Source organism: Talpa occidentalis, unplaced genomic scaffold (genome assembly GCF_014898055.3).
Source record: "Talpa occidentalis isolate TD23 unplaced genomic scaffold, MPIMG_talOcc4v2.1 talOcc4.3, whole genome shotgun sequence".
Taxonomy (NCBI): Eukaryota; Metazoa; Chordata; class Mammalia; order Eulipotyphla; family Talpidae; genus Talpa; species Talpa occidentalis.
Window position 1 is genome coordinate 101,593,040 of NW_023603184.1, and position 23,572 is coordinate 101,616,611.

General features: G+C 48.3%; 1 protein-coding gene across 3 annotated transcripts in view; it reads left to right on the forward strand.

Moving 5' to 3' along the window:
• The first annotated feature begins 10,723 nt into the window (after positions 1 to 10,723).
• The window catches only part of GAD1 (glutamate decarboxylase 1), a 40,705-nt gene continuing 27,856 nt past the window's right edge, over positions 10,724 to 23,572 (forward strand). The window contains exons 1-5 of one of the 3 annotated variants that reach the window (XM_037523518.2): positions 10,724 to 10,773; positions 12,221 to 12,365; positions 15,701 to 15,763; positions 21,265 to 21,423; positions 22,952 to 23,194. In XM_037523518.2, coding sequence (XP_037379415.1) covers positions 12,284 to 12,365; positions 15,701 to 15,763; positions 21,265 to 21,423; positions 22,952 to 23,194 — 547 coding nt within the window. In that variant the 5' untranslated portion in view covers positions 10,724 to 10,773; positions 12,221 to 12,283. Of the gene's footprint in view, positions 10,774 to 12,220; positions 12,366 to 15,700; positions 15,764 to 17,185; positions 17,254 to 21,264; positions 21,424 to 22,951; positions 23,195 to 23,572 lie in introns of those variants that run through there. The other 2 variants (XM_037523520.2, XM_037523519.2) reach the window with 2 other exon arrangements.

Genomic DNA, 23,572 nt, shown 5'->3' on the forward strand with positions numbered 1-23,572 from the left:
CATTTGGTACAGAATTCTTTTAGTTTATTCCCATTCTTAGCCTGAATTTTTAATATTGAGATCTTAGTTCAATGAGTTTTATTAGCGAGGAAGATAGTAACTGAAAACAATTATGTTGCACTAGACACATTAATTTATTTAATCCAGCAACTCCATGAGGTAGGTGCTCTTATTACCCATTCAACAGGTAAGAAAATTGATGCATAGAGAAGGTGTGTAGTTTGCCTATTGTCCTATGCTGGATTTGTAGAGCCTGGATTTGTAGGTGAACATTATGGGTCCAGAGTTCATGCTCTTAGCTTCTCTCATACTCTCCACTTTAGGTACTTGGCTATCATTTGTTTTATGTTCTTTATATCACATATCAGTACTCAACATGTTAGTTTTATCTTCTCCCTTCCTGCTAGAAAATGTAATCTTCATGAAGCAGGTCTTTGTCTTTTTCAACAATATCTTATTATTTGATGAAACATTTATAAAACTTTATACTTTATGTAATAGATGAGAAAACATTCCTAAGTAATCTGTTTACATGCTGAAATGATCTGAAGGTAGGCATTTTTAATTGTTATTCTTTTTTAGAACATTTTTATTGAGGTAACATTGAAACCACTATATATGATTTAAAGGGTATAGGATAACACCTTTCAGATGTATGTTGCCATACCACCCCCAACCTCAGAGCCACCCATAGTCCTTCAGCAGAGTCCACTGTGTCCCTCCTCACTTTGCTCTCCACTCTCCTCCTCCTCTGGAAGCCTCAATTCTGCAGTCAGATTTCTAAGGTTTGTTATTGGTTTGGTTTTATCTGACCTTTTGTTTTGTTTTTCTATATTCTGCATAGCAATGAAGCCATCTGGTATTTGTCTTTCTCCTGCTGACTTACTTAGCTTAGCATTATCTCCTCCAGTTTCATCTGTGTTGTCAGGTATGGCAAAAGTTTATCTTGTTTTATAGCTGAGTAGTATTCCATTGTGTATATATACCACATCTCCCTAATCCACTTATCTTAATTGTTATTCTATTAGCATAGTATCACAGCACACTAAAAATGCTTAAGTGTTGTTTGTTCTTTGGACATTTCGTAGCCTGCTAACATTCAGAGGAAGAAATTTTGCTGCATTGTTTCACAGAGGTGACTGAAAAGAAAGGCAAACAGGTATGTATAACTCTCTAATTACAAATCAGATAATATTGGAAGGTTGGCTAACATGTCTATGTCCTTTTCATTTGAGGAGGGGTTTCATTACTCTTTCCCTCTATCATATGTCAGTCTGATAACGTGATAACGGAGCCCCCACCCATGAGAAGTTCATAAAGTACTCTAAAAGTGATATTGCAGACTAAATTAGTTACACTAATCATTTTAGCTTTCTTTCAAACAAACAAGAATTTTCTGAGGAAGAAATTCTGAATAAAATGCCATGAAATCACAGGCCATGTTATAGCAAAGTCTAAGAATTTCTAAGATTTGCCCATGCAGGATAGTCAGTACCCCCTCTATCCATAGTCCTCACTTACATTCCTTAATCAGTGAAATGTAAAGTGATTGCATAAACTGATACAGGCATGTGTGTGTATAGGTAGTAATAAAGAAATACTATATATTACTATATATAGTATGTTAGTACATATATATTTTATATTGCTATATATTTAAAAAAATTGCTAAAAGTGATCTGTGACAGACATTATTTTGTTATTTATTGCTGAGTGATCTGTGACAGACATTATTTTGTTATTTATCCCACTGATTTCTTACAGTCCTGTGAAGTTACACAAATGAATTTGGGATGCATGGTAGATACCCTAGGGTAAATGTTAGAGTACTGGAATTCAGATGAGGAAATTAAGATTTAGAGATGCTAGACTATGACCCAGTTTGAGAGATCTAGTGAATCTTAAACCCAGTGTTCCGTGCTGCTTTACACACAGCTAAATTCTAGAAACTTTAATGCATCAGCAAACAAATTGTGACTGTATAAACAGTTCAGTTCCAGGCTTGTGCCTTCTTCAAAACTTTATAGCACAATTCAATGGTGTTGAGAAGATGAATAAGAACAAAAAAGAATGATTAGTTAGAAGCAAAGAGGTAACTGGTGACATTAAGAACGATACCAGTTGCCATATTTCAGTGAATCTGGATGTGTTTGGGGGTGGGGGAAGAAAAAAAAGAGAACAAGGAATTTGACTATGAAGGAAAGTAAAATGATGAAGTATTGTTGTAGGATGTAAGGCAAAAGGAATATTACTTTTAAATTGCTTAAGATGAGTGTGTTTAGTTGGGAAGGTGATATGTCCTATTACCTATTGTGTACTAGGCATTATATTAAGCAACCCTTATGTTAAAATTCCTAGTCTTCATAACACCTGTTTGGTAGATACTGTTATCTCTATTTACATATGAAGAAGCTGTGGCCTAGAGAGATTGAAAATAACTTTCTAAAGGTCAGATACTTGGGAATTGGTAGCTTTTCATCATTTTATTCTAATGCTTTACCCTTCACCACTGCTTTCTGCCCTAAGAGGTCAATAAAGTGGAATAGGAAGGGGATGGTTTTATGGAGTAAATTCACGTAACATATTTGGCCACTGGTTCCATTTGGCCTTTGCCTCAGCAGTCTGACAGTGCAATCAACCTCTCCTTTGTTCTCTGGTATTAGCCTTCAATTATGCTGCATTTCCTTCTATACTAAACAAGGTGGTAGTCTGAGTTCCTTTAATAATAGTGTTTTTTTCCCCTTTAACTTTACTGTTTTTTACATGTAAGATACATGAAGTTTTAGTATTTATCTTGAAATACTGATACTGGAAAAGGTAGAATACCTGAGTTTCAGGTAACTGACAGCTTTGTGAATACACATGGCATTGATTTGCAGATGATACAGGTAAGAACCTCGGTCATAAATAAATTTCAGGGACAACTTACATAAAAATTCTTGGTAGGAAATGGACTGAGCTGGGACGGCAATCATGAATGCCTGATGTGAAGAAAGCCTATGTCCACTGGAAATGTTTTGGGTTTTTCGGCAAGCGGTCTATATCTTAAGGTACTGAGAATTCACAAGTGGCAGGGAAGAGGAGGCAATCAAGGCCAAGGAGGCCAAGGAGGTCTCTTTGACTGGCTTTCCTTAATAGCTCTCCAGTTGCCATGAGATATGAGTTACAGTGGAGAGAGGGCAGGATGCCATGTACAAAACTTGGAAATACTTATGAAGTAGTGAGGCACTGAGAGAGGAGATTGTTTGTGCAGCCAAATTCAAAACATAACCTTTGAATTCAGAAAGCTTATAGCTGGCATTGTAGTTGATTCCCTCTATATATACAGTCTACCATGCACAGCTGAACTTGCTAACATAAGATAGCCCACAAAGATCTTCTTAATTCTTATTTTACCCATGAGAAAATTTAGACCAAGAACAATTAAATGATAGCTAATAAGTAGAATTGAGATCTAAACTCGTCTGACTGACTTTTCCTCCCTAACAAGCTGCCTTAAAGACTTAAAGAAGTTCTTGAGTTCATAGCTTTCAAACCAGGAGAAGATTCCCCAGTGAGAAGAGTCACAAAATACTATTAATAAATTATTTCAGATGAATTAAGCCTTATCTGGTCTCATATGATATTCTCTTCTCTCCTTATGGGACCTTAGAGAGCTTAGTGATTTTCCAAGGTTATATGGACATTCTATGGCAGAGCCAGGTGGCTTCACAGAGACAGAAGGAAAGAGAGTTTCCAGCCCACTCCTCACTAAGTGTGATCTGGGAAGGACTGAAAACTTAGTTTTTTCATCTACAAAATCGAAGACCTCAGGTGATAATTATGTTAATTTTTTATTATATATTTATATATATATTTTTATATCATTTTTCCTTTTTGTACAATATATGCTTTTTCTTCTTAAGGGTAGTCCCAGTAAAATTCCCACCATCAATTCACCCATGCATTGTTACCCTAGTCCCTCGTGTTCTTCCCTCCCCTGTTTTGATCCCTCTCCCTCCCTCTCCCCTGCAGTGTCTTTGATTGATAATTGCCTATTAATTTTTTTAATTTATTATAATTTTTTCCTGGTCCCTTATTTGGTTCCCATACATTCCTCCTATAAATGAAGCCATCCAATATTTTTCCTTTTTCCCTCTTTTTTTTAAAGATTTATTTATTAATTTATACAAGCAATAGGTACAGTCAGAAGCACGGGAGGGTGAGAGAATTCACCAGAGCCAGAGCGGGGAGCAAAGCAGGCAGAAGGATCGAAATACACTGCTGAGGGGAGCAGCGGGCGGCAGGAGAGGTCTGTGTGCCATGTGGGACCCTCCTCTGGTGGCCGGGGAGCAGCCGGTTGTGGGGGGGGGATGGAACCGGCGCTGCAGAGGCTGTGGGCATCTTCACAACCCAGAACTCAACTGCTGCGCCACTGGGGAGGCCCTTTTTTTCCTTCTGACTTCACTGAGCATAATCCCTTTCAGCTCCATCCAAGTTGCTGCGAATGGCATGAGTTTTTCTTTTTTGATTGCTGAACAGTATTCCGTTGTGTATATATACCACATCTTGATCCAGTCATCTATTTTTGGGCATTTGGGTTGTTTTCATATCTGACCTATTATGAAGACTAATAAACATAGGGGTGCAGGTATCTTTTTGAATTAATGTTTTTGTGTCCTTTGGGTAGATTCCTAAGAGTGGAATTGCTGAGTTATATGGAAGCTCCATTTTTAGTAGTTTGAGGAACCTCCACACAGCTTTCCATAGTGGTTGGACCAGTTTGTTTTTCCACCAGTAGTTCAGGAGAGTTCCCTTTTCTCCACATCCTCGCCAACATTTGTTGTTGCTAGTTTTTTTAATATGTGCCATTCTCACTGGTGTAAGGTGGTATCTCATTGTGGTTTTGATTTGCATTTTGCTGATTACAAGTGACGTTGAACATTTTTTCATATACCTGTTGGTCATTTGCATTTCCTCTCATCAGCTCTTTGTAGATCTTTGTGATCAGTCACTTATAAGTAGTGTTGTGTGCAAAAAATTTTTCCCAATCTCTTTGTTTTGGTAAATGTCTCTTTTTCTGTAGAGAAGCTTTTTAATTTGATGTAGTCCCAGCTGTTCATCTTTTCCTTCACTTTCTTTGCTTTGGGGATGTGTCTTTAAAGATGTTACTGAGATGTATGTCATGTAATGTTTTGCCTATATTTTCTTCTATATATTTTACAGTTTCAGTCAGGTGATAATTAAATGAGAATTCACACAATAAACCCACCACATAACTTTCATAAGAATTATTTCTCACCTCTATACTATAGCTATTATCTGTTATGTTTCTAAAGTCCATGAAATAGACAGGTCTCTAACACACCCTGCCCCCTTCTACCACCACAACCACCACCACCATTAGACCAAACAGGACCCATACTAAGTGATCCTGGGCAGCTTATGCCAAGCCTTACCTCTGGGTCCCTTCCCACCTCACACCTGCTTGGTATGTGAGCTACTGCCACAAAAAAAAGATGCATAACATATAAGCCCCAAACTCATGGGTTTGCAGTTCAGCTCCATTCCAGTGGTCAAAGCAAATCACACAGCCAATCCCAAAATCGATGTGTGGAGGGAAAAGGGAAGGGAAGAATGCAGTACACAGTTCTGGTCTAGGCAAGAGGGGAAAATAAAGTTTTACAAGTGCAGATCTTCCCATGCTTGTCTATGACTTGTCCTTGACTATGAACTTGAGACAACGTGCCTCTAGTCCCAGCAAGAAAACATCATCAAATCCACACATCCAGGGATTACTTAATCTAAAGGATCCCTGACTCATCCCAGTATAAAGAAAACAGGATCTCAGCCCTAAAACTGATAAGATAGAATGAGATTCAGTGACTGACTGCTTTGGGATTACCCAGGGCATTGATTTACAGATGATACAGGTGAGAACCTTGGGCATAAATAAATTCCAGGGACCACTTACATATAAATTCTTGGCATGAAATGGACTGAGCTGGGACAGTAAACATGAATTCTTACTGTTAAGGTTTCAGTTTTCTCCCCTGAGTAACCGACCAGGAATAGGGGAGGAACTTTATCTGAAATAGATGTTTAAGTTGTCAGATTTTCCACAATCAGATTCATAACCTTCCAGAACCTTCTCACAAACAACAGTACCAGGCAACTGAAAACAAAGGCTAGATAGCTATTATTTTAAGTAGTTCAGTTCACACTGAAATAAATGAGCAGCCTCACTACGGTCGCTAGTCTCCCACTCCACATTGTTTCAGCAAAGCATCTGGGTGGGGGAAGTCATGTTTCTGGCATCCCACACCTTTGGGAACTGACTGATTTTACCTTAGTTTTTGTTTAGAGAACAACAAGAACCAGATACATCTCAAAAACTCTGTTAGAATTGCAGTCCAGGTCTTACTGCCTGGGCTTCCAGTTTTACTGTGAAACACCTTGCCTGAGAGCAGAGTTCCCTTCTAAGGCTAACTTGGGGCTGTAGCTCTGTGGGAAACAAATGGATATCACCAAAGGGACAGAGACCCTGGGTATTTCAGGCCGCTTCTGGCAGCAGCTCTCAGCATTTAAAAAAAGGGTGGAGGGGGGCGCCGCTTTGTGAAAGGCCTGTGGTTTTCCTTGAAGAACTGCTTCCCTCTGGGGGCCCGTTGTTTCGTCTCAGGTTGTAATCTACCGCCACCTGGTGGTCACTCTTCGCGTTTTGATTAGCAGTAATTTGGGCTTTGGTTTGCACAAGATTTGCCCAAATACAAATCACTGTCCTCCTTGATTAATTTCTTTGATATTACGATATTTTCGTCTTCTGAATATCAATGGGGGACGGCCAATTTGACGATTATCTAAGAAAGCTCTCTCCTTTAGCAGAAAATGTGGTAATCTCCGGAGTCCTCTCCAGCCTTCAGGCAGTTCTGCCTTCCTCGCTTCCCTTTTAACCCTCTCCTCTCCCGCGGGAGTGAGTAGAGTGTGTGGTCTGTTGGGGTAGGGGTATCAGTTTAGCTATCATCCCCAAAGAAAGTCCAGAGTGATTTGGGAAGTATCTTTAAAGTACACAAACGCAACGAACAAAACCTTAGCGCCGAATTAAGAAAAGTCGAGCGTAATTACGGTGAACATCGCTTTCCCACAGCCTCGTCTCCGAAGACAGACGTTGAAACGGTGAGAACTGCCATGTTCCCCCACTTTTTTTTTTGGTCATAAATTAGATCCTTAAAATAGATCTTAAAGAGCGAGGCGGCTGAAATGAACCGGTACCGTGACTCTAAATTACCTTTCCTGGAGGCTAAAAATGCTAAATGCGTCAAAAAAAAAAAAAAAAGATTGACGTTTCTTATTTACTCACCTTGACGTGGACCGTATTTTACGCAAAAAAAAAAAAAAATAAAATAATAATAATAAAAAAAATCCCGAAGCCCATTTAGGTTTCCCTTTCATGCCTTACACCCCTCCCACCCTTTTCCCCTGGCTAAAAGGTTCAGCTCCAAATCCGGTTGGAAATCTTTCAACCTCCGGAGGAACAAACACTGTGGGCGGAGGGTCGTGTTCTCAAGTCCCAGCCAACGCTGATCTAAAGGATCCTGGCCTTAGGCGGACCGGATCGAGTAGTGGCGGCAGCAGGCTTGCCAAACACCATTGCCCGGGAGAGAGATGCTGGAGGGCCAGCGCTCGCCCCCGCATTTTTCTACCTCTGGGCTTGTGTTCCCACTTCTTCAAAGCACTAAACCTTAGGTCAAATGCAAACGAAGCAGCTGGGCGGACACCACTGCCTTCCGGGCCACCCCGCACCACCGGTTCGAATCCCTGAAGAGAATATCTTTCTCCACCCCCCCCATCCTTCAAAGCCTCTTCCCCCAGGAATAATAAAAGATGAAGAGTTAAAAACACAAACAAAAACTATAGATTTCAAATATTTTGAGAGCCAAAAAAAACCCCACGGCCACCCTCAGTGAAAATTCTTACCCGAGAGAAGAGGTGGGGGCGAAATACCGCCCACTTCCCCCAACAAGGGAAATCAAACACGGGTGGGAGGAGGGCCGGGGCGAGCCGGGCGAGCGGGGTTGGAGCCGGAGACCGTCGCCAACAAAGGGGAGATTTAAAACGACAGAGCGGCGGGCGCTGTCCTTGGTACTGAAAGAGCCGCGCCGTGTCTCGGAACTCGAAGTGAGGGAGCTGTGTGGAATTCCAGGCCCTAAATTCCTTACCTTTGCTACTGAGCCTAAGAGGCTAGGTTAAAGTGGGAGATACTGGGAAATTAAATCAAAGCCATTAAGCCCCAAATCTGTAATTCACTTCCACCTAACTAAAATGTCAACTCCATGAGTGCAGGGATGACATATTTAAATTGCTAAGTCGATGTGAGCTCTGTGAGAACAATGCCTAGCTCATAGTAGGTGATAAATAGATATTAGTTTAATTGATTACTAATATTTAAATATTCACAATTCCAGGAGATTTCATTTCTTCCCTTCCCCTCCACCAAGGAGAAAGAGATGAATGTCCTGGAAGCTGGGCAGACTCAGCTTTGATTTGCGATACCTAGTCTTGTAGATTTCTTTTCCCACGAGATTGTTTTCTTGACCAAAATGTAAGGGATGAACGTTTTGAACACTAGGGTCAAAAGAGGAATTGGTTGGCTATTTCTCAGTCTGATGCCACAGGTGTAGGCAAAGGAATCTCCCTTCTCTGGGAACCGATTCTTGGGAGAAGGTTAGGGGGCCGGTGGTTGTTTTCTTGGAACTGGTGGTTGTTTTCTTGGGTGCCCAGAGGGCACCGGGATTTGCTGCCTCCTTTCCGGGTCTCCTTGGCCGCACATCTTAAATTAAAGCATTGACCCTGGTGAGGGGTTCCCTGATCGGTGCAACCATCTCTTTTAGGGAGACTGAAGTAGGGGGCGTGAGTGGAATTCTGAACCTCATCTGTTAGTAAGCGGAGCATTTCAAGCGTCTGGGAGAAGCTGCGCCCTGTGAGGTTTGAAGGGACATTTCCTGAGCGGAGTAGGCACGCCCACCCCATCCAGTCCTCAATTAAAGCAGCTGGATGTGCAAGCCCGCCATTCCAGATGCTTTAGTGCCCTTAAAAAGTGTTCGAGCTTTTATTGTAAGTTGGGGAGAGGGAGGACAGCATTTTCTTTAGTATCAAGGGCAACGCGGTTATTTCAAATCTCACGCCGAAATTCCTCTCACTGATCAAACTATTTTTTCAGAGAAGGAATTTTCATCTTCCTTAAAGAATTCTCGGTGAATTTTAAGTTTTCTGTTACTCCCACTGTGTTGTGGTAAAAGGTGATAAGACATCAGAGAAAAGGAACGCGCCTCCAGTGAACCAGTAAGGCCTCAGACGTGTCCATAAATAATCCCCGCCTGCTGCTCCGCAAAGGAAAAATGTCACTGTGAAACGAGTAATCACTGGTTACGCTGTGTCACCCACACACACCCACAAAGATCAACTTTGGTTGGCTTTAAAGAAAAAAAAGAAACTGAGGTAGAAGAGAGAGAGGACATAAATTAGTGACGAGGGTGGGTGAAGGATGAATTTTAGAGAAAGAAAGTAATTGAGCCTGGCCAGTCATTCCAGGTGTTGGAGCCGGCGCGCAAAGAAAAACCTGGCAGGCGAAGGACCTCTCGGTCTCTGGGAGCCTGGCGCCCTCTGGTGGAAAATTTTATGCGGACGCGTTTCTTTCTTTTTTCTTTTTTTCGCAGCAGTAATTCGAACGCGGCAATTCAGTAAATATGCTTAAATACAGCTAAGGGAGAATCCTTAATAAATGTTAAGTCAAAGAGGGAGTGAGGGGCGTGGACCAGGGCAGGAAGGGGGCAGGCCTCCTTTCCCCCGGGCCACCTCTGTGCTTGGGTGGAGCGGCGCTCGAGCGTGTTATTAACCTTCAAATGTGATCAATCAGGAGGACTTCTTTCCCTATCACCAAGGGGACCAAAGCCAGAAGAGAATGCATAGTGGATAGGGAGCAGGAACCTTTTCTCTGCCGGTGGAACTGGTTAACTATGCTCAGATGATGTGCTTTGGAAGACCCCAAGCTAGATAAGAAAACTAAAGTGAGATGGAGATTTCTTCAGGGTCTTAGTGTTCCTCCCTCTTATCTGCCTCCTTTTGCTTTTGCAACAATCCTGACTCAGTAGAGAGCCAGTGAAGACGCGGCCCAGAGCGCACTTCCACTAAAGGAAGGTCGCAGATCTGGGGGAACAGACGCGAAAGAAATCGAGGCAAAGCCATCGCTCCAGTCTTGTTAAAGATATGGGAGGCGGGATGGGGGCGGGGGGGGGGCAGGAGGAAGAAGCGCTCGGCTAGGCAAAACTCTTCTTAGGAATTCTCTTAACCCTCGTTTTAACAGACACCCTGCCTCTTAAAAAAAAAAATAGATCATGTTGAGTACGTTCTGGATTACTCACAGGGATTTTTTTTCCCCCAGACACAAAACCGTGATCTGGATTTATAATCGCCCTATCAAGCTCCAGAGGCATTCAAGCACCTGCAAAGGAGACCCGCCGCTCTGCCGACAAACTGCCCCCGCGAGCTGCGGCCTCGTGATTCCCCCACCGAGCAGGTCCCCGCCTCCCCACTCCGCCCCCGCCTCCCCCGAAGCAGAGCAGCAGCCTCTCCAGATCGCTCTCTTCTCCTTCTGGCGCTCGCGTGCCGGACGGCGCAGCAGCTGGAGGTGACGCCGAGAAGACAACGCCTGTGTAGGGGCCGGGCCGAGCCGAGCCGATCGCTGGGCGCTGCGCAGAAAAGCAGCTGGAGCGCCAGATTTATTGTCGCCGAGCCGAGGTGGGTAAACGCACGGCCGCCGGGACATCCCAGCGCTCAGACTCTGCGGTGCAGCTGGGTCCTTTTTACACGCGGTTCCTCTGCCAGCCCTCACTCCCGGCGACTGCTTTCTACCCTCCGGAGCAGAGTGCGTCCACCCGCTTCTGTCCTGGCTCTCTTGGTGCGCGGCTTAGAGACGTCCACCTTAGCACCCATCCTGTCCCCACCAGCGAGATTCACGACCCGGGGATGCACAGAGGCTAAGGCTAGCGCAAAAGTGGAATTAGGACAATTTCCCCTCAGCTTTCCGGCTGTAAGAGCCGGGCTCACCAAAGAGCCCGTGGGCAGCTGCAGCCAAAGGCGCGACTCGAGCAGTAACCTGTTACTTCCCCAGAAGCTGCGGTGGACCCGCTGCCTGCGTTGCTGTGGGAGTGCGCGCGGGACTAGCTGCGGGCTCCTGGGGAGGTGATGGAGGCGGTGACCAGGGACGCTATTCTGCGGGGTCTTAGATCTATCCAGATTTGCTCGCACGCTTATCTATCCCGGGGCCTTGGTGCGCTATCGCACATCGTCAAGCACGGAGCAGGGGCGCTGCGCACCCCTTGTTCGCTGGCTTTCCAGCGCTGGGCGCAAATCCGTTGCCGCGGTGACATTCCTCTTTTTTGCGTCCCTCACCCTCTCTGGGTCCTAACGAGTAGGAATCCGGGGTCTTCGGAAATTGAGTGGAGGAGAAACAGAAACCTGGACAGATCCTCCAGTTAGGCTCCGAGGCGGCCAAAGCTGGGTGGGACAGGAGCGAAGCAAGGAAGGTTCTGACCCACTGCTTTCTGGCTGTCTGGAGCATAAGGTGACTAGTTCTTCCCCCGCCAAGTACGAAGGAGAGCGGAAAGACATAGACCCCTACCGCCCCTCCATCCTGGTCCCCGCCCGCTGCTCACCTCGTCTCTCACCTCTGTCCCAGGTCCCCGGAGCAGTTAGCCTTCTTTCCAGGGAACTGGCTAGACACAACAACAGGAACCAGACACCGAACCAGACGTGCCCGCCCGGTGCACCCTCCCTCCCTCCCCGCCCCCCGCTTGCCCGCGGCTGCTGAGAGCCCAATGGGGCTTATCGTGGCTCGACTGGAAAATCTCACACTGAGCCTCCCTTACCCCTCTCACCCAGCCCCCGGCAACCGCGCGTCCTGCACTAGCCTTAGCACCCTAGTCTCGGCTCCGCTCCGCTCCAGGTCTGCCAGCTGCGTGGTCAGACTGGAGAGTCGCGCGGGGCTACGTTAACTGCGCTCGAGTTCCCCAGCTCGCGCGCACGTCTCCCTCTCCCTTGGCGCACCCCGATTCAGCCCGCGAGCTGCCCTTGCTCCTGTCTTTCTCTCCCTAGTTGGGACTTCAGGGGAGCGGCTGCGCCCCAGGTCGCTCAGCACCTCTGACGGGGAAGCCTTCCCCACCACAGCTCTCGCATCTCTTTGCAGCCCGTTGGTGCACACAACCGAAGGAAGACCCCTAACACTAAAGGCCCCGGGACGACCGAGCTGATGGCGTCTTCGACCCCTTCTTCTTCCGCAGCCTCCTCGAATGCAGGAGCAGACCCCAATACCAGCAACCTGCGCCCCACAAGTAGGTCTTGCCCCAATTTCTTATGAAATGCACTGCGGGAGGATTTCATGAAATGAACTGGGGGCGCTGGGCCGCGCAAAGGCTGCGCTGGGGAGGGGGAGCGCGGCGATGATGGGGGATGGAAAGAAATGGGGCTCTGACCCACGTCTGGGCCAGAGGTCGTTCGATCCAGCGATGCTAAGCGATTCCGGAGCGCAGGAGAGTGAGAACCACGCAGAGTCAGAGCGGCGGTCATCTTTGGGGGCTTCGCTGTGAGGATGGGGGGAGGTACGGGCGTCAAGAGTGTTGTTTTTGTTTGTTGTGTGTGGTTTCTTCGCTAGGTGGGACAGCGGGCGTCAGGGCAGGGGCAGTGTGAAGAGCCAGGAGGGGCCAGCACGGCGAGCGGAAACAGAGTTTTCTGTCTCCCGCTTTCGTTAAGCCGAGATTTGATCCCCTCCTCTTCCCCCCCTGTGCTGTGCTGGAAGTCTATAATCAGCGGAAATTTCGACGTTAATTGCAGCTTTTAGAAAACTCGGGGTCCCTAATTGCTCCAAATTTGCATCGAGCTATTGACAGCAAGGGAGACGTCAAGGGCGAGAAAAGGTGCGCAAAACGGTTTGAGGCTGACTCTCGACATTTCAGACAATTAATTACATCTCAGAGCCTCCCCCCCCCGAAAAAAAAAAAAGAAAAAGAAAAGAGCGGGCAGCGTTCTGAGTGGTGGCGAGAGGTGGAGAATCAGAAAGGGGCAAGGAGATTTGCGAGGGCAGAGGGAAAACACCCCTTTCCTTTCTCCCTGGCAGGTGACCTGTGAGCAATTTACACGTCTAGAAGAAAGGAGGTACCTGGTGAAAGAGGGGGGGGGCATTTACACTTCCCCACCACTAGCTCAACCCATTTCTAGAATGTTTTTAATTCAGGTTGATTTTGCACCTTTCTGTAGTAGAGGCCTGGGTGTTGTTGGGGTTTTTCTTTCTTTCTTTCTTTTTCCAATTTGGATTGAAATGTCTCCTTTTACCCTGCTCCCCAAAAATCTTTCCGTCCCAGATGGATGGCCCCAGGATTTCTGGGCTTAGGGGTTAGCAGTATGGTTCGGAGGAGGACTAATTGCTGCACTTTCATGGCACTTTTCTATAAGCTTGAAAAAAGGGTAATTGTTTCCATTAACAAAGGTGGGAGTGGGTCTCTGTCAACCCCTTGGCCGGCCACTGGCTCCCTAGCCGGAGTCCTGGTCTTTAGTCCTTAAGCTACGTTCCATTCCCTTTGCAACTCCCTCCCTTCCCCCCTTCTCCCGGGCGAGCTACTGTTACCCACACAACAAAGAGGGCTTGGGGAGAGCCGCCAGCCTTGGTGGCACGTGAGCGGGCACTGGCAGCGGAGCTGGCCGGAACAGGCCGGCAGGAATGCGAGGCCTGCGGGCCTTTGTCTGATGCTCTGGCCATGATGGATTTATTTTCCAGTCCTCTCCACATTTCCCGCCCCATTTTTGCTGTTTGATGGGCCGGGGCGGCCGTTGTGTTCACCCATCCTTCAGTCCTGCTCTCTCCTACTCCCCCCACCGCCAGCCGCGTTAGTACTTCCCGGCAGTAGCGGCGGAGGAGCGCAAGGCGGGTGCGGAGATATGTAGCGGCGCTGGCCACAGTTCTCTCACAACCTGGCGCGCTCAGAAGCCGCCAGGACCCGGCCTAGGAAGAGCTTGCACCTGTCCCAAGAACACTGCCGCCCGCCCCCAAGAGCCCAGCTGCGCTGTCTGCAAGCCTGGCTGCTAGCGAACGCCGGGCTCTCTACCAGCTCTCACCCTCGCTTGCAGACACACCCTCGCCCCTCGCCTGCCCAGTTGGCTCAGCTTCCCTGTCCTTCCAAGGTCTTATGGAGGCAGCCTGGTTCAATCCGCTGAACCTTTCTAGGATTCATGCTGGAGCCACCCCCTGTCTCTGCCCTTGGCCACTGTGTCCCCTCTGTCCTAGCTTTCACTGCAAACCCAACTTTCAGAGGCAGTGCAATGGGTCTGAACTCAAAGGCTTCAGCTGAGTGACCCTGGAAAAGTTGCTTAATCTTTCTGAGCCTCAATGATTTTATTTGTAAAATTGAGTCTAATTAGCACTCTTGTTTCATAGGATTTTTGTGAAGATTAGCTGAAATGATATTTAAAGTGAAAGCACCTTATCAGGAAGAAATAGCTCTATACCCACCAGGTATTATTATTAGGGTTTTGCTTTTACACGAATTTCCTGTCTGTCACAGGAACTGCATCTGTGACAGGCTGTGTCACTGACGTCGTCGGGCTATTTCTTCTTCCCGCTGAGGCTTCTGTTGTGCCTGAGGTTTAATGGATGTCACTCTCCTTATCGCAGTCAACACTCACCGGGAAATAAAGGCGCTGTGGCCCGGGTGGGGTGGGGTGGGGCTGGGGAGGGAGTGATTGGAGGACCCTTGCTTTGATGGATTCGAAGGGAATTTCGCACTGGGCCCACCAAACCAGCTCCACGCGGGCTCCTCCAGCAGTTTTTGCGCTCTGTGCAGGGAATAGAACCCCAAAGGAATAGTTTGAGAACACCCTGGTAAAGAAGGAAACACCGCACCTGGGGTCTGCTGATCAGACCCAGATTAAAGGTGCTTGACACTCCACCTCTTCTTTCTAGAACCAAGATGTCAGAGAGAAGGGTTAATGAGGGGCAGGTTGGGAAAAAGGGGCTGGGAATCTGGACTGGGAGGCACACTATTGTCTTCCGACTCCCGACCGCCTGAAGAGCAGCCATGCGAGCCAGATCATCCAGTTAAATACTATTTTTCACCCAATTAATTCCTGAACTCTTCCGCGACCCCATTTCATGCCAGTTTATTTTAAGCTGCCACTTGACTGGAGACCCGCCAAGAAATTATGAGACGTTTCAGTCCCAGATGCCTCTGTGTTCCCTTTCATTCCCTCTCAGGGCTGCTGTGGTTGCCCTTCGAGTCTGGGGGTGGGGGCAGGGTGTAAAGACCAAGGGATAGCGCCTGGCAGGGAACTGGAGGGGGGAACCTGGCTCTTTGTACTTGGGGTCAGCGCTGTCTCATTCCTCGGGTGAAGTGCGGGGTCTCTTGGGAGCCTGGCAAAGGGCTTCAGTCTCAAAGACTTCATTCTGCACCCGAAGGTGGGAGCAGGGAGTGTGTTGGATGTTTCAAGGGCAGGAATCTGCTCATTGGCCACCGGCCTGCCTCCTTGCCCCTTTCAGGAAAGAGCTTCGAATAGGGAGCATTGGAGAATGCCCTCTTCTATGGTAAATTGAAGAGTCCCCCATCCACAGAGAACCATTGCCCTCGACTCAATCCCCTCCAGTCTGAGCCTCACTGATCGCCCTTCTCTTGCTTTTTAGCTTATGACACCTGGTGCGGCGTGGCCCATGGATGCACCAGAAAACTGGGGCTCAAGATTTGCGGTAAGTGAAAGGGTCCGCTGTGGCCCTGCAGGACCGTATGGCGTGCAGGCTTTGCTGGGTTGGGAGAACTGGACGAAATTGGAAGATTTTTGGCTCTTGGGTTTGGTTTTGTAATGTACCTACAGTTCGACGCCAGGCGGAGACGCTCTTCTACAGGCCTCTACGCTCCCCCGCCCTATCCCTGTCCGCCCCGAGAGACCTTTATTGCTGGAGTCCCCCACAGCCTAAAATCTTAGGGCCCGGGTCTGGGCAGGAGAACCGGAAGATAGAACACCCCCTTTCTCCGACCGGGACAGCAACACTCTCCTCGCTTTTACTGGGGTCCGCTTTGCCTGAGGGTTCCAACTTAGAGCAGCAAAGGTGAACTGTGGCGACTTCCCTGGAGAGCAGGCCTGAAACCCCGTGTCTTCTCCCTGTGGCGAGGGCTGGCACCGAGGCGCCCCGTCCTCTCTACGGTGAAAGTAGCCTCCCGGGTTTGAGATTTTTGCTCCGAGATGTCATAGCAGGTTCAGATTTCGTTCTTTGGGGCGTCGAAGGCCAAAAGAAAGGATTGCCTGCGGCCCTCGGGGGGCCTCCCCGGGAGAGGCGCCAGCGGCACAGGCCCGCGTGCGGCGAGCGTGCCCTTGACCGGGAAGCGCCAAGGGAAGGCGCGCGCGCGGGGTGCGGAGCCCCTGGGCAGAGGGTGTCGGGCAGCACTTACCACAGGGGAAGGAAAATAGATCTGGGAGCTGGAGAGAACTGCTCTCTGGCGACGCGAGGGTCTGAAATGAAAAATCCTGAGGGATTTTTTTTTTTAGAAAAAAAAATTTGAGGGGACACAGCTGAGTGCCTCGGTTGAACCATGAGGACTTGCTTTCCTTGCTGCGTTTCAGCGTCTGAAATCTCCAGCTTTATCGGGTTGACCAGTTTACCGACGTGGGGGCCGCGGGCGGAGAGGCGGGGGAAGATTAACGAGGGGCTTATTAACTAGCGGCGGGTCAGCTGCTGCGCGGGGGCGATAGCGGCGGAGCCCTGCGGGGCGCGCTCGCCGGGTGGGCCCCGGGGCGCTCGGGGCTGATCTTCCAGCTCCGGGACTCGATGGCGGCGGCAGTTTGGGGCCAAGGCGAAGGGGATATTTAGTAGATTCTGGGTCCCTTCCCGGCTTACACACGCGGCCCCCTCCCTGCATTTCTGGGGCTCTGTCCCCTTGATCCCAGAAGCAGCACTTGGGGTGCGGACGCGTTTCTCAACAGCTGGACCTGGGGAAGCCCAGCCCAGCGGCGGGCGGCCCGGGCTTTGGCCCTCGCCCCAGCACGCGAGGCCCGCGGGCCAAGGCCGGAGCGCGTGCCCGCGCGGGGCAGCTGGCAGCAGCCGAGCATTGTTCTATAAATAGCCCCCGCCCAGCGCCGCCATTCTCGACTTAATGGCCCGTTTCGCGCCGGGTCCCTTCGGCGGCCGCCGAGCTCGGCTTCTGCAGCCGTTATTGTCATGCAACCCGGCAAGCAGAACGGGTGAGCTTTGGACGCCCACCGCGGCGGAGGACAAGGTGGGGGTGCAGGGGAGGCTTGGGTGAGAGCTGCCTTCCTAGAGGTTTGGGGTCGACCTGGGGGGCACCCTTCATCCACCCCCACCCCAGCCTCCTGATCCCGAGCCCCGGACAGTGTCCCCTGCTGCCCTGACTGCTGGCCCTTCCAGCCCGCGGGAAGAAAAACGTCAAAGTGCCCCTCGGGGGTACACACCGAAATGTTCCCAACTGGTTAAGGGGCAGGAAGGGGTTGAGTTTAAGGGTCCCCGGGTTAGTGGCAACCCCTCCTCCACTGCGGGCCGAAACAGTGAGGAAAAGCTCTTGCGTTTGGAGAGCTTCCTTGCTCGCAGAATTTCATCTCCTCCTCCCCTCCTAGAACCTAATTTTGGGTCAGTTGCAACCTCTATGATAGGAAAGGACTGGTAGTCCGTGGAGGGGAAATTACCCTCAACTAAAATGCATTACTTTGAGGGTCACAGCTTAGGAGGCTGCATCTGGTTGGATTCTGAAACAAAAAACCTGGAGGATTTATCTTTATACTTTGGACCAGTCAGGCTTTTCATTTTAATTTAGTAGAGACAGAATGTAGTGTTGGGTTTTGACCCTGGATCCACAGTCTGCCCCACCTATATACTGACACCCCCACTCCCTTCATCCTAGACCTCCATGGGCCTGGAGGGTTGCCATCTTGACCTGTCAGCATCCAGATTAGTGTGACCTTTCACCTTAAGACAGCCAAGAGACCAATGATCATCTTCCAACGTCCCAATTTATTGTCCTGTGAGACTCCCCATAAGCACCTTCACTGCCTTGTCAAAATTAAAGCACCCCCTTCACATTCCGACCCTTTCTAGGTAAGCCAGGGAATGAAGCCACAAAGAAGGGCTTGGGTCTTACCAGTGGTACCCTTATCCCTGGAGGCAGAATCCCCCAGGAACAGAATCAGCTAGAAGAAACCTAGAGTCTTGCCAAGAAGCAGAGAGCCGGTGGTTGCAGGCATGGTGGCATTACCCAAAGAGAGAAAGTGCAGGGGGAGCCCTAAGTTCTGGTCCGGGCTCTGCTAACTTCCCAGTCTATCCTTGGGCCTCCATCACTTATCTTTGCAGAGATCCTAAACAGGTTGCCACTTACAGCCCCTGAGTTGTTTTACTTAGCTCGCACAGTGTATGTGTATATATTTGTATGTGTTTAATATTGTGTCCATTGCTAACTTTTAAAAACAGAGAAACTTCAAATATTCTGTATCTGGCTTAAAAGGGGTAGGGGTACAGATCTGGTAGGGTACTATTAGCAAATAAAAATAAAAAAGCATCCTTCTGTAAGTAGATGCAATTCTATGCCACATCTTGGTGAGCAAGAGCAGGGGCTTAGGGTTTGAACTCCATTTACCCCTTAGCTGTGTGCCCTTACACCACTGCAGTCTGCAGCCACTTGGAAATAATTGGCTCAATCTGGGTGCTCTCTAGTTTCCCACACACCTCCCCACTCACTGGGCACCCTAGGTCTTTGAGTTTGGGGGCAGCTGTGAGGAACCAGCAGTAAGAGCTACCCTCTGCGCAGAGGTACAGCCAAAGCAGGGCTTGCCTCCTAATATCCCCCTTGCCTCCCATCACCTATCTGCCCGAGTGCCACCGCCAGACCAAAGCCAGCTGTGACTTCAACGCTCCTCTTTTTTTCCCCTAAGCCTCTTAAGAACATTGGGCTTGATTACCATTTAATCACAGGTTTGAGCTCAGTACTCACAGCTGGGGTGCAGAGCAAGAGGGAGAATAGTCTGACTCAGCCTGGGGACTCCTCTTCCAGGACCCATTGCTCACCAGGGAGGTTGTTGAAGCACTGACCTCAGGGTCATCCACCACCTGGCCCTCCTTGCAGAAGTACACAGTTCCTTCTGGGCCTCTCAGAGCCCAGTGACCCTGGGTCATGGGGCATTTCCCTATTCTTGAGGCTCCCAATATTTTAGGAAGCAAATAGCTTCCAAAAAATTGCTATTCCAATAACAACTAGATGTCATATTACAGACATTAGATGTTTATATTAGCAAATTAATGGCTTTAACACAAATAATAAAATGTAAATGTGCTGCTCCTGAGATAATTCTAGGATTTATAGAAAATACGAATTCCCATGACTACAGGAAATATGGTCCAGGAATGGGATGCAGGGTTAAGGTCACAATTGTTATCTCTCAACCCATCAGATATCTTCTAGGAAAGCCTGTTAAGATATCCTTTGGAAATAACCCCCACAGTCTAAAAGGAAATTCTAAGGCAGGCAGGTGCCCAGAGGAAAGGCATTTCTAAGGGGTCTCGTGGCAGAGAGATCAAGTTCCCTGGGGAGTGAGTCATCACCAACCAGAGGTCAGAGACCCAGAGAATAAGAGTTCAGCTGGGCACCACGTGCTCACCTCCATTAGGCCACAGGAACTTGGTCTTCTCAGGCTGGGCAATTCCATAGCTCTGTTCAGGGAGGAGGGGAGAAATATCAATTCAGGGGCCAGATGATCTGCATTCCTCTGGTTCCTGGTTTTGAACTCTGGGAATGTGAAAGAGGAGACCAGAAAGTAGAAGAGCTGAGGGAGACAATACACCCTCATCTTCCTGTTCAACTGTGGAGCTCTGTTAGAGTGTATTCCCCGCTTCTGATGTCCTTCAGGGCCTAAGAGTTTCAAAGGTCCTGGGAACAATGAAGGGCCTGGTACCTCTGCCTCCCCATTCTTCCCTCCCAAAATAGACCTTGCTCCTGTGTGTGGGAGGATTCTAATCACTGCAGCCTTCCCCCAGTATCCCTCCTTCTCTCCATTCAATTGCAGACCTGGGGAAGGAAAGCTGAATTCCCCAGATTAACTTGCCTTTTCTTGAAACTCCTGGGACTTCCTTCCAAGCCTGCCTTGTGAGTTGTAACTCCCCAAGGAATTTTGTATCTACACAGACAGCTTTGGGGTCACCAAGAAACTTCAAATTCTCTTTTTAGTGTTGCCTTTCAGGTGAAAATAGGCCAAAGTAGAGGGGCTGCTGAGGGAGGGAGCAGATCTGCAGAGCCTAGGCCCCAGGTCACCAAGGGAGCAGTCTTCAGCCCTTTTGGCTCAGGCTGCTTCCATCTGCTGCTGCTGGTGTTTGCACTGCTCACCTCAGGCAGGAGAGGAGTCCAGTCCTTCACAAAGGCAGAGGTGAGGCTCTTTGGATCCTACTTGGGCTCAGAGTAAATTTCTGTGAAGTTCATGGATGATGCTCTACTGTCATTACATCAGTTACTACCTATAAGCTCCTAGAAGGGAAGGGATATGTTTCATTTATTTGTCCCCTGTCCTAAATGCTTGGCAAAGTGCTTGTCCACAATAGATTCCCAATAAGAATTTAAAGAATTACATGTCACCACACATAAGATTTTAAACTTTCTTTTCTCTTTCCCCAGTACCTTTATTCAAGGACAGGGAAAGTTGCACTTCAGGTTTGGATCAGAAAAACTATACTTATATTTAACCCTGTGAGCATTACTTGGTGCCCTATGAAAGCATCTTCCCTGATCTCCATTGCTGATCCCCACTCCTCCTCCCTTTGGGGTCCTCATCCCTCCTCCCTCTGGTGGTGCTCACTCCCTCCTCTCTCTGGCTGCATAATCCATAGACCCAATGCTGGCAGCATCCTCTCTGATTGTGTTTCTTCCCTCAAAACCCCATCCTGGGGCTGGTCACTGGAGTGGAATCTGTCCAATTGACTTAAATCCGAATTCACTGTAATGTTCAGAGAGGAGAATGGGCATCACTTATAGTTTTTCTCTCTTGCATGGCTGGGTCTGTGTCACTGATGACACCTGGCAGCGCCCCCTCCTGCCTGAAGGCCAGCAGTGCCAGCGGTCTTATATATAAGAGGCAGACACTAGGGTTCTTTTCAGGAGAAATGAGCACACTGCTTGGAGAGTTACCTGGCCCAGCTGCTGAGCCTCCAAGGCTGGGCAGTTCAGCGCACTCTCTCTGACCCTGCTTCTTGTGCTGCAGGCTTCTTGCAAAGGACCAACAGCCTGGAAGAGAAGAGCCGGCTTGTGAGTGCTTTCAAGGAGAGGCAGTCTTCCAAGAACCTGCTTTCCTGTGAAAACAGTGACAGGGATGGCCGCTTCCGGCGAACCGAGACAGATTTCTCCAATCTATTTGCTCGAGGTAGATATTTCCCTCCTCCAGCCCAGGCCTAGTGCTATCCAGCATCCCTTATTTGAGTTTCTTGACTCTTTACTGAAAGCTTCATTTACCAAAAAATGTCATTACTCCCTCTGAACCATCATGCAAATCCTTTTTCCAACACTTGAATATACTATACTCCTTCCCTGCTACCATTGTCTCCATCATTTTGGAAGCTGAATGAGAGCAGTCAGTAACTTTAAAGACACTTGCAGGGGCAATATGGATCCTTAGAATCATTCTGAGATTCTGAAGGAATTTTATATATAAGGAAATTTAGTGAGTCCCTTTGTACCATTTATCCTCCAAGGTTGGCAACAGAAACAGACTCCCCCTGAACTCTTACCCAAGTGCTGTCTTGAAACACATTTTCTTTTTTGGAGATTTTTCACTAATTACTCCTGTCCTCAAAAACAGTGGTAAAACACTGGCTCTTTACCAGTCTCTTCCAAACAGCTTGAAGGTAAACCCACCACCACCCATGGTCATGAACACCCCGTAGACCATGGAGGCCAGTAAACAAGACTTCACTGAAACTCAGAAATAATCCAGGGCATAGGGCCTCCCCGGTGGCGCAGCGGTTGAGCCCTGGTTTGCGAAGCTGCCTGCAGCATCTGCAGCGCCGGTTTGATCCCCGGCTGCTCCCCGGCCACACCGGAGGAGGGTCCCACATGGTGCGCAGACCTCTCCTGCCACCTGCTGCTCCCCTCAGCAGTGTACTTCAGTCTTTCTGCCTGCTCTGCTCCCCGCTCTGGCTCTGGTGAATTCTCTCACCCTCCGGCGCTTCTGACTGTACCCAGTGCTTGCTTGAATGAATGAATGAACAAACGAATCAATCAATCAATCAATCAATCTTTAAAAAAAAAATAATCCAGGGCATAGATAAGAGCATCATGTCCAGCCAGTCTGCCCTCTTGAGTCATGGGTGACAGCTTCTACTGGAGCCACCTAGAGCTCACCTCCCTTGCTAACCCCCCTAGCCTGACTGCCTAACAGACACTGAGACCCACAGTCTCCACCAGACATCACAAAGTCCAGCCCAAAAGAATCAGAGAGAGCCCCATCTTCCAGATTCTTCAGAGTGGACCTCAACCTCTGCCCAGAGAGGCCTTACCCTCTGCCTGGACAGATCAAATACATCAAGGTGCCAAACCGAAAACCTGTAACAGAGACACACTTGGTACCAGAGTGCCCAGTCAGCCTGCAAATGGACAATGGCAATGGCATCAATATAGCTTCTAGTCATAGTTTCTCAAAGCACTCCATTCCATTCACAAGTGGTCAAATTATCAGAAAATCTGTTAGTCTCCAGAAAGTGTATGTGAAACTTCTGTGTATATGCATATGTGCATTTTCCTGTGCAATTCATTTATCAGATTCTCTATGCATGTATATACCCTGGAATGAAATTATGCCTGTAAAAATACCATGGCTCATAGCAGTCGTTTCTGGACTGAGAAAGTTCAGATATGAGTAAGGTGATAACCGCTTGTTGGCTTTTCCCCCTCAGATCTGCTTCCAGCTAAGAATGGGGAGGAGCAGACCGTACAGTTCTTACTGGAAGTGGTGGACATTCTCCTCAACTATGTCCGCAAGACATTCGATCGCTCCACCAAGGTGCTGGACTTCCATCACCCACACCAGCTTCTGGAAGGCATGGAGGGCTTTAACTTGGAGCTCTCTGACCACCCTGAGTCTCTGGAGCAGATCCTGGTTGACTGCAGAGACACCCTGAAGTATGGGGTCCGCACAGGTAAGCATGAGAGCCAGGTGGGCATGCAGTGGCAACCTTGCCCAGCCTTGCCAATCATGAGAATGCCATGTTTAAGGAGAAACAGACACTGAGGTGAAGGAAGGCAGCACAGTGCTCAATGACCATAGAATGACCTCAAAGGGGTAGTAACAGTTGGTGAAAGACTCCAAGACTGGCAAAAGTTAATCACCACATATTATTGGAAAAGTAGATTTAAAAAATATAGCTACAAGATGCTATGTCAAGTTATATAAAGAGTTTTCATTCATGGTTTTTGACTATTCACCACCTAAAAGGAGCAGGATGACCCAGTCCCTACTTCTTGTCATACCCATTTCATTCTGATAAATCCTACTCTTGCTTAACGGGGACACTAAG